Below are 11,115 nucleotides of genomic sequence, written 5' to 3' on the forward strand. Positions count from 1 at the left end.
ATGTTACTTCATAATAATGATCTGTATGTTACCTTATTATCTGTTCCTTTAGTTTCATTTGCAACTGTTTTTATGTTATTTGTTCAAATTGTACTGAGATCTGATCTGGACTCAATATGTTATTTTCATTCCAAAATGTTTAAATGCACTTTTGGTATTTAAGTAACTCTGCAACTTTAATCATCTTTTTTTCACAATTTTGGTCTCGGCATTTTAAAAACTTCAGAGAGCCTCCGGTCTTCATTGGTGGCACTGAAGTGATCGATGGCAGCAAAACTGGGGTTGCTTGCTAAGAACCGCGATTACATCCAAGTTTTTGTTCCAAATTTTACTTCATAAAATGCATCTTCTATCTGCAAAATTGTAGATATAATATAACAACTGATGCTTCCAATTTTCTCCCTAACAACTCTCTCACTTAGATCCATTGACCAAAACCCTGCTATTTCATATACAAAATCTCCAAGCACAGCTTTGCTATACAATAATATTCCAATCCATAGAATAATTTTTCAGTTTTGTTGATAAGATGCAGTTTGTGAGATGAATGGTGCAGCTACATGAATAGAGTGGAAACCAAAAGTACCAAACTACAAAAATTAAGAAGAAAAAAAAAAGCATAAATCAGAAAATTAATTAGATATTCATGACAATTGATATAAATCAGAAAGAGGTATTTCGGTATACCTACGACTACGAGAACTCAACATTTAATGGTGAGCTTCTTTCTCTCATTTAATGGTACCAAAATCAAAGTCATGAGTGAGCCTTGGCTAAGAATTGAGGATGGATTATGGATGAAATCACCACAATTACAAGGAGTGAGCCTTGGCCAAGAGGAATGGCAATGGTTATGGAAGGAGAATGCTCGACCGAAGACAAAGCATCTGTTGTGGCGCATATGCAAAGGTTGTCTTCCAACCCGTCTTTGTCTTCAAGAAAGGTGTGTATCGTGTCCGTTGATATGTCCTACTTGTGCGCATTGTAATGAGGATGATTTGCATGCTTTGTTTCACTGTACTGACAGCTTAGTAGCGCGACAAACAGCTGGTATGGATAGAATAATAGCTAACCGCTGTCAACAATTTAACACGGTGAAGGACATTATTATGGATATTTGTCATTATGGGGATAAAGAAGTGGCTGGAAAATTTGCAGTCTTGATGTGGGTTTTATGGAATAATAGGAACAATAGAGTGTGGAATAGTTCAAAGGACCCGGGATAGGTTTTAGGATCGAAAGCATTGAACATTTGGAATGAGTTGAACAGTCCAGCTCACGCGGAACAGCAGTACTGCTCACCGATCACATCAACAACAGTTTGCAACTCAGTGGCTGAAACCGCAACAGGGTGGCATAAATGCAACGTCGATGCAGCATTCCACAGTAGGATGGTGTATACGAGATCATACCGGAAAGTTTGTGATGGCCGGAACCTCATGGGTACAAGGAAATTGCTCTATAATAGAGGGAGAAGCAATTGCTTTGCTGACAGCTATGAAGGAGGTGACGCGTAGAGGATTCACAAACGTCATTTTTTAAACCGACTCGAAGAATGTTGCGGATGAAATTCATAGTTTACGTAGTGGTGTGTCTGAATTTAGCTCTTTAATTTGTAAGATTAAAAACATCATGTCTTTTCACTCAAACTTTGTGGTTGATTCCATTAAGCGACAAACGAATATTTACAGTTGTGCACAAAAGATACCAAGTTTATATACAAAAAGTATACAATTTGGATTGGAACTATAACTTAATTTCTCCTCTTAGAATCACAAAGAAGACAAAAAGTAGCATGTAGCTGAAACACACCAAGATCAGCATCCCTGCATTCAAATAGTTAATTAATTTAACTAATTGAGATTCAACCAAAAAAATTCAACCTCTTAAAACTCACCATATTTTACTATATTTGAAATATTCTTTTGAACATTAGATGCAGCTTTCATCTGCAAAATTGTAGATATAATAACTAATATGCTTCCAATTTTCTCCCTAACAACTCTCTCACTTAGATCTAGTGACCAAAACCCTGCTATTTCATATATAAAATCTTCAAGCACAACTTTGATATACAATAATATTCCAACCCATAGAGTAATTGTTGCAATTGGTTTGTTCAGTTTGGTTGTTTTGATGCAGTTTGTTAGATTTATGAGGCAGGCACTTGAATAGAGTGGAAACCAAAAATACCAATCTATGAAAATTAAGAAGAAAAATAAAGCATACATCATAAAATTAAAATTAATAAGATTGTTGGGTTTTGTGTTTGGCTACATTTTGTAAAAGCCAACTTTGCCAGATGCTGGACAAAGATGCTGCAGCATCCTCGTACAGCATCCTGATGCTCTGTTTTAAAGTGCAGAATTTTTTCTGTCAATCTCGTTCAAGATTTGCTTCAAATATTAATTCCAGCACGTGTGTATATGCAAGACGAGACTTACTGCACAAGAATTGTCCAAGTCGGCCTAAGGAAAGTTATTAAAAACAAAAATATAATTATATTATATTTTTGTTCGTTTTTTTTTGTTTGGTACAACACAAAACATATTTTCAATTTTAATCTAGGTTTGGCCGCAGCTGTTGCAAGGGTTTCTGTCTGCAACCCTAGCTTGCCCATCAAGACATTGAAGACTATAAATATGTGAAGCCTCAAGCTATTATTTTCATGTATTTTCTAAACCGTGTATTACTAAAGCGTGAGTTTTTTTAAGGTTTAGTGTGTTCTTTTTGTGAGCCTTTCTTGTATCGTGTTGATGCAAGTTTAGGACTGTGTTTGTGTTGTTATTTGTAAGCTGCTCCTAAGCTTTTAAGCACGGAGTTAGTGTGTGTGATTCACTCATAAGCTTTTAAGCAAGAGTGTGTTCTAGTTTCTAGGAGAGTGTCTCCATCCTGATTATTATTATTGACAGCAACATGGTACGTGTTGTTAGAGGGAATTTGGGACGGGGTCTCATTATCTAAGAGGTTCTTAGGTAGGATTGCACGGGTAGTGTCTAGGTGATAAGTCAAGTACCGGGTGTTGGTCGAGGGCTTTGAACTAGAGCTATTATAGTGGATTCATTCCTGGATTGGTATCCCCCAGAGTAGGTGACGTTGCACTGAACTGGGTTAACAATTACCTGTCTTATTTATTGTTCTGCAATTTATTTATTTATTTACTGTGTTTTGCGACTGTCTTGCTGCAACGTGTGCTATAGCATCTTGTGCAGCATTGTGTTCACTGCGTGCCAGATTTCAATTGGCATCAGAGCAGGCACCCTTTCTGGTTATAGGGTGAGCTCCAGGGAAAATGTCTGGCAACATTGAAAAGGAAGGAGGGCTTGTAAGCAGACCACCGCTTCTCGTTGGTGTCTCCAACTATGATTATTGGAAATCACGCATGATTGCTTTCCTAAAATCTATGGATAGCAAAACTTGGAAAGCTGTTCTGAAAGGATGGGACCCCCCTGTGGTCATGGACAAAGATGGAAAGCCAACACTTGAACTAAAAGCTGAGGAGGACTGGTCTAAAGAAGAAGATGAGCTTGCTTTGGGAAACTCAAAAGCATTATATGCATTATACAATGGGGTAGACAAACACATCTTCAAGCTGATCAAAAAATGTGTCTCAGCAAAGGAAGCTTGGAAGATTCTTGAAACTGTTCATGAAGGTACTCCTCAGGTAAAGATGTCTAAATTACAGATCCTTACTACTCAGTTTGAAAATTTACGTATGAAGGATGAGGAAACAATCCAAGATTTTCATATGACTATTCTAGATTATGATAATCAATTTGATTCTTTGGGGGAGAAAATTCCCGAAGAAAAGTTAGTAAGAAAAATGCTCAGATCTCTTCCAAAGAAATTTGATATGAAAGTCACAGCTATGGAAGAAGCCAAAAACATATCTCAGATGAAGCTGGATGAACTTGTTGGATCACTCCAAACTTATGAAAGTGCTGCAAATGGAAGAAGTGAAAAGAAAAATAAGAGCATTGCCTTCTCATCTAAAAATAATGAAGAAGATCTGGAGGAGGATGAAGAATCTAATGAAAGTATCTCTGAAGCTATGGAGTTGCTGGGAAAACAGTTCAACAAAGTTCTAAAACAAATGGACAAAAGACCCAGACCAAATTCTAAGAATGATGCTCCAGGCACTATGCGCAGTATTGTGAATCAAGGAAAACCTAAGAGTGATGAAAAGTCAAGCTTAAACAAGAATATTCAATGTCATGAATGCGAGGGATATGGTCACATCAGACCAGAATGTCCAACATATCAGAAAAGAACGAAGAAAGGACTAACTGTCAGTTGGTCTGATGATGATGACTCAGAAGATGATACAGCATCTGTGACCGCCAAACATATCTCAGTCTTAACAGGTACTATTACATCTGATACAGAATCTTGTGATGGAGAGGTAACCTACGAAGAACTTGCTGATTCTTACAGAGAACTCTGCCTCAAGAGTAGAGAAATATGCAGAGTCATTGAGAAACAAAAGGTAACCATCAATCAATTGAAGGCAGAAAAATTTGAAAATATATCAAAGATGGATGAGCTCCAGAAGAAGGTAAATTATCTATCCTCTGATCTTGATGAAGCTAAGGAAGTCATTGAAAAATTAAATGCTGACATTTGGCGTTTGAGAAAATTCTCTGACATGCTGTATAAAGATGATGATCATCTTGATAAACTTCATAAAGCTGATGGTCAACTAGAAGAAATCTTAGAGAAAAATGTTCTAAAGCCTAAACATATTGGGCTTAGTTATGAGAATGTCAACAAACACAAAGGTTACAGCTCAGATCTCACGTACATGCATCCAAAAGAAACTCATAAGCGAAAGATGCCTCAACAGATGCTACAGCATCATAAGCAGCATCCCTTGTCAAAGAACAAAAGAAAACATCACTCTTGGATATGTCACTACTGTGGTAGAAAAGGGCATATAAGACCTTTTTGTTACAAATTGTTTGGATACCTTAACAGGCATCATCAGCCTAAACCAGTTTCCACAACTGCCTCCACTCAACAAGAATGGAAACCTAAAGGTAAGAATGTGAAGACCAGTGATGGTACTCAACTTGAGAAGAAGATTACTGCTCTGGTTGCTCACACATCACTTAGAGCTTCATCAAGGGAAGACTGGTATTTCGATAGTGGTTGTTCAAGACACATGACCGGAATTGGAAAATTTCTTGTTGATTTAAAGTCTTACTCAACTAGTTTTGTAACTTGTGGTAATGGTACAAGGAGAAATTGTTGGTATAGGGGAGCTCAACAGTAATAGCTTGCCTAAACTAAGCAATGTGTTGTTAGTAAAAGGATTGACTGCAAATTTAATAAGCATCAGTCAATTATGCGACCAAGGGATGAAGGTAAACTTCACCAAGTCTGAATGTTTGGTTACAAATTATGAGGGTGAAATTTTGATGAGGGGCGTCAGATCAAAAGACAACTGCTACTTATGGGTTCCCCAAGAAGAGGCAAATGTGTCGACATGCTTAATCACGAAAGAAGATGAAATAAAATTGTGGCACCAAAAACTTGGTCATCTCAACCTAAGAAGCATGAAGAAAGCTATACCTGAAGAAGCCATCAAGGGCTTGCCAAATCTCAAGATCGAAGAAGGAAGCATTTGTGGTGAATGTCAAATTGGAAAACAAACCAAGAAGCCACATCCAAAGCTGCAGCATCTTACCACTACCAGAGTTCTTGAGCTTCTACACATGGATTTGATGGAACCTATGCAAACTGAAAGCTTAGGAGGAAAAAGGTATGCCTATGTTGTTGTAAATGATTTCTCTAGATATACCTGGATAAATTTTATTGGAAAGAAATCAGAGACCTTTGACGTATTCAAAGATCTATGTATTCTACTTCAAAGAGAGAAAAACAATGTTGTGTTAAGGATCAGAAGTGATCATGGAAAGGAGTTTGAAAACTCTAGATTCTCTGACTTTTATGCCTCTGAAGGCATCATCCATGAATTTTCATCTCTCATTACACCACAACAAAATGGTGTAGTAGAAAGAAAGAATAGAATTATACAAGAGTCTGCAAGAGTAATGTTACATGCAAAGAAACTCTCTCATGGTTTTTGGGCAGAAGCTATGAACACTGCTTGTCATATTCATAATCGTGTCACCTTGAGATCTGGAACTACATCTACTCTGTATGAATTGTGGAAAGGTAGAAAACCTACTGTTAAGTACTTTCATGTGTTTGGAAGTAAATGTTATATCTTGTCTGATAGAGAACCAAGAACTAAAATGGATCCTAAAAGTGATGAAGGCATATTCTTGGGATACTCAACAAATAGCAGAGCCTACAGAGTATATAACTACAGAACCAAAACCATGATGGAATCTATAAATTTAGTAATAGATGATATTTCAAGTGAAGTTGTGAAAGATGATACAAAAGATGCTACAGCATCTATCCCAGGTAGTATAGATTCTGAAACTATTGAGGAATTCAAGAATGATACAGAGATTACTACACCTGAACCAATCTTTGCTACTTCAAAGAAAGGGTCATCCATTTGTACTCAAAAGAATCATCCTACAGATCTGATTATTGGTAATCCTAGTCATGGAATTACTACTAGAAGGACACTTGACTTAGTTCCTAATGCTTGTTTTGTTTCTAAGTTTGAACCCAGAAATGTGATGGAAGCCCTCACTGATGAGTTTTGGATAAATGCTATGCAAGAAGAGCTAAATCAGTTCAAGAAGAATGAAGTTTGAGACTTAGTTCCTAGACCAGAAAATACTAATGTGATTGGTACCAAGTGGGTCTACAAGAACAAGTCTATGCTAGAGGGGTATTGTAATGCTGATTGGGCAGGTTGTGCAGATGATAGAAAAGGCACCTCAGGAGCTTGTTTCTTTTTAGGCAACAATCTTATATCCTGGTTCAGTAAGAAACAAAAGTGTGTATCTTTATCTACAGCTGAAGCAGAGTACATAGCTGCTGGTAGTAGCTGTTCTCAACTATTATGGATGAAACAAATGTTGTTGGAGTACAATGTGGTACAAGATGCTATGGCATTGTACTGTGATAACCTTAGTGCAATCAATATTTCAAAGAATCCTATCCAACATAGTAGGACGAAGCATATTGATATTAGGCACCATTTTATCAGAGATCTTGTTGAAGAAGGTATTATAACTCTTGAGCATATTGCCACTGAAGAACAACTGGCTGATATTTTTACCAAGGCTCTAGATGCGGTCCAATTTGAAAAATTGCGAGGCAAACTTGGGATTTGCCTATCTGAAGAGTTATAGCAATTATTGCAAGTGTGGCGTGCAGTTTTCTTTTCAATTTATTTAGTAATGCACGCTATTATGGGTAATGTTGAAACATCTGAAAATTTGGTAACAATTTTGTGTCTGTTGATGATAAAGGTGTTTCTTGTGGTGAGAAAGTGTTTGTTAGTAGAAGTTATGTGGTGTTCTCCCCTGCTGTATTTAACAAATTCTAAGGAAGGAGATGGAAAAGAAGAAGATGTTACTATTGGTGATGATATTGACTTTATGTTGGAACATGTAAAGAAGAGTGTTCCTGAGAAGGATGCTGCACATGATGCTACAACATCTGCAGCACAGGAAAATTTGGAGAACATAATTGTACCTCAATCTCCAGATAATGTTATTATCCCTGATAAAGGGAAGTATTCTGATAGTAACACTGCTGTGATCTCTCAGTCTGATGAGAGTTTGAATACTTTGTCTGTGCATGATGAATCTGCTAAGAAAGATAATAATGCAGATTCCAATGTTATTGATGTGGACAATTTCACTTTTACAGAGAGGACTCCTGCTCCTAGTACTAGGAGGTTAAGGAGCAATGCTGGTAAAGATGTAGTTGTTTCTAATGTTCCTGTCAAGACTACCAAGGAAAAGAAAATCTATGGTCTTAAAAGATAGTGGAGTAAGATTACTGGGCCCTCTGAGCCAAAGAAGAAGATTTTGAAGAGGAAGACTGTTTCCTCTAGTAATTCATAGTTTGAGGAAGACCAACATGCTACAACATCTCTTGCAGCATCCTCAAAGAAGTCTGTGAAGAAAAAGAGGATTCCTCAAGATGTATCCCCTGTACCCATTGATAACATTTCCTTTCATCGTTTTGAAAATGTTGACAGGTGGAAATTTGTGTTAAAAAGAAGGCTTGCTGTGGAAAGGAATTTAAGTGAAGTTTTTTTTACAATGTCAAAAGCTTGTTGATTTGATTAATGCAGCTAGATTGATGAAAACTGCAAATGGGCTCCAACTACTCATTCCAATATTGTGGCTACAGGTTTGGCTAGGTTTATATATGTTGTAGGGACCAAATCACCTTTTGCCTTTGGTTCTTATATTCATGATGAAACTGTTCTGCATGGTAAGTCATGTGCTGTGAAGATGCCTATAGCCTTCCCTACACTGATGTGTGATATTGTTCTGGCTCAACATCCTGGCATATGTACTGAGGCTGATAAGAGAGGTTGTGATCTGTCTTTTGATTTTAGACTGTCTGAGGGTACATATGTTGAAGACTGTGCTGCATCATCTGTCAACCAGTCAAACTGATGTTTTGCCTAGGAAGCAAATGACTGTTGACCTCAAGGTGTTTTCCAATGTCAATCCTGGTGTTCTTGATGATAATGCAGGTGGTGATACTAAGGTAGAGGAGGAGGACTCTGACGCAAGTCCTTCTATGTGACCTGCTTATGCTTTATTTGCATGTCCCTTTGGATTTTAATTTTGTGGGCTACGCCCTGATGCTCTCTGGTTTGTAACATTTACAATCCATGTCTTTTGGCTCCGATACTCCAGGTTTTCTATGCCCTGATGGTCTGTCATATGCACTTTATGAGTTCATATGCTCTGATTCTCTCTGCACTCTATGTTCTCTATGATCTGATAACTCTGTGGAAATATGTATTTTGCTCCTACTATGTGATACTGACTTTATTTGTCAGAATTTATGGCTAAAAAGGGGGAGTAATATGTTGTGCATGATGTGATGCATAATGCTATAGCATCTAGTATAGCATGTCTGTTCTATGTGATATGCAAGTTTTGAGGGGGAGTGAAGTTTATGCATATGTTGAGGGGGAGTAGGTAGAATTTATAGTAGGTAGAATTTATTTTTCTACTACTTATGATATGCATGTTTATATAGGAATTTATTTTTCCTATCCTCTGTGGCATTGCTTAAATATGAAGGAGTTTATTTCTCCTATCTTGAATCCACTATGTGAGAGTTTATTTCTCTCTGTCTGTACTTTGAGGCTAAGATGTGTTATGTTCCGCTGTTGCATGCCTCTGATGCTTACATGCTAGCTACCTTTTCATCTGATGAAATTTTACTTTCTTTCCTAGTTGTGTGCTCATGTTGACTTGAAGGAAAGTTTAAATAGCCTAGCATTGTTCTACTTTCTTTCCTAGTTGTGTGTTTATGTTGACTCGAAGGAAAGTCTAGACAGTATCTCTCCATGCACTGGGCCAAAGTTGTTTTAGCCAAAATTTGCCAAAGGGGGAGATTGTTGGGTTTTGTGTTTGGCTACATTTTGTAAAAGCCAACTTTGCCAGATGCTGGACAAAGATGCTGCAGCATCCTCGTACAGCATCCTGATGCTCTGTTTTAAAGTGCAGAATTTTTTCTGTCAATCTCGTTCAAGATTTGCTTCAAATATTAATTCCAGCACGTGTGTATATGCAAGACGAGACTTACTGCACAAGAATTGTCCAAGTCGGCCTAAGGAAAGTTATTAAAAACAAAAATATAATTATATTATATTTTTGTTCGTTTTTTTTTGTTTGGTACAACACAAAACATATTTTCAATTTTAATCTAGGTTTGGCCGCAGCTGTTGCAAGGGTTTCTGTCTGCAACCCTAGCTTGCCCATCAAGACATTGAAGACTATAAATATGTGAAGCCTCAAGCTATTATTTTCATGTATTTTCTAAACCGTGTATTACTAAAGCGTGAGTTTTTTTAAGGTTTAGTGTGTTCTTTTTGTGAGCCTTTCTTGTATCGTGTTGATGCAAGTTTAGGACTGTGTTTGTGTTGTTATTTGTAAGCTGCTCCTAAGCTTTTAAGCACGGAGTTAGTGTGTGTGATTCACTCATAAGCTTTTAAGCAAGAGTGTGTTCTAGTTTCTAGGAGAGTGTCTCCATCCTGATTATTATTATTGACAGCAACATGGTACGTGTTGTTAGAGGGAATTTGGGACGGGGTCTCATTATCTAAGAGGTTCTTAGGTAGGATTGCACGGGTAGTGTCTAGGTGATAAGTCAAGTACCGGGTGTTGGTCGAGGGCTTTGAACTAGAGCTATTATAGTGGATTCATTCCTGGATTGGTATCCCCCAGAGTAGGTGACGTTGCACTGAACTGGGTTAACAATTACCTGTCTTATTTATTGTTCTGCAATTTATTTATTTATTTACTGTGTTTTGCGACTGTCTTGCTGCAACGTGTGCTATAGCATCTTGTGCAGCATTGTGTTCACTGCGTGCCAGATTTCAAAGATTTTGGTGACAAATTAATTATATAAATTATAAAGTACTAGTATTAGTGTATTACCATGGTCATTTAACTGAACAGATGCTGAGTATGCAAAAAGTGTAGACATTATGAAAGAACACAAATTGAATAACCTTCTTCTTGATGTTGTCATTCTCTCTCTCTCTCTCTCTCTCTGAGATTTCAAAGTTCAAACTAGGGTCTACTTTAGATCGCAACTAATTTTCCAAATGGTGATGAATCAGAGACCGTATAAAACAAAGTGCATAACTACTAAAATACTAGTCAATAGTCAACGATCTATTGTAGTGAGGGTAGCAAACTTATTTTTTTTGGGTCAATTGATCTATTGACTAGAAATTCTACCATTAACTGAATATATGGGGTGTTTCGGGGTTGAATCCCGGCCCTTATATACATAACCAATGTCCCGGGACGGAGCTACTTGTAGCTTGTGGGGGCTGGTGCCTTCATTAAATTTTGGATAAATACTTAGTACTACTATACATGTACTTTGATCAAATGTTATATAGACCACTCAAAGAACAACTACACACATCACAATTGTCTTTCTCTTATTGTAATTATTTTTTCATCGTATAAATTTATTATG

General features: G+C 37.2%; 1 protein-coding gene across 1 annotated transcript; it reads right to left on the bottom strand.

Moving 5' to 3' along the window:
• Positions 1 to 212: 212 nt before the first annotated feature.
• LOC123881656 lies at positions 213 to 10,733 on the bottom strand. Its single transcript, XM_045930375.1, has 4 exons — positions 10,563 to 10,733; positions 1,898 to 2,197; positions 688 to 1,826; positions 213 to 590 (listed from the first exon to the last, which is right to left on the bottom strand). Exons 1-3 carry the CDS (start codon positions 10,654 to 10,656, stop codon positions 1,747 to 1,749), a joined length of 474 nt encoding a protein of 157 aa, XP_045786331.1. The 5' UTR covers positions 10,657 to 10,733; the 3' UTR covers positions 213 to 590; positions 688 to 1,746.
• Positions 10,734 to 11,115: the final 382 nt, after the last annotated feature.

Source organism: Trifolium pratense, linkage group LG4 (genome assembly GCF_020283565.1).
Source record: "Trifolium pratense cultivar HEN17-A07 linkage group LG4, ARS_RC_1.1, whole genome shotgun sequence".
In the NCBI taxonomy this organism is placed as follows: Eukaryota; Viridiplantae; Streptophyta; class Magnoliopsida; order Fabales; family Fabaceae; genus Trifolium; species Trifolium pratense.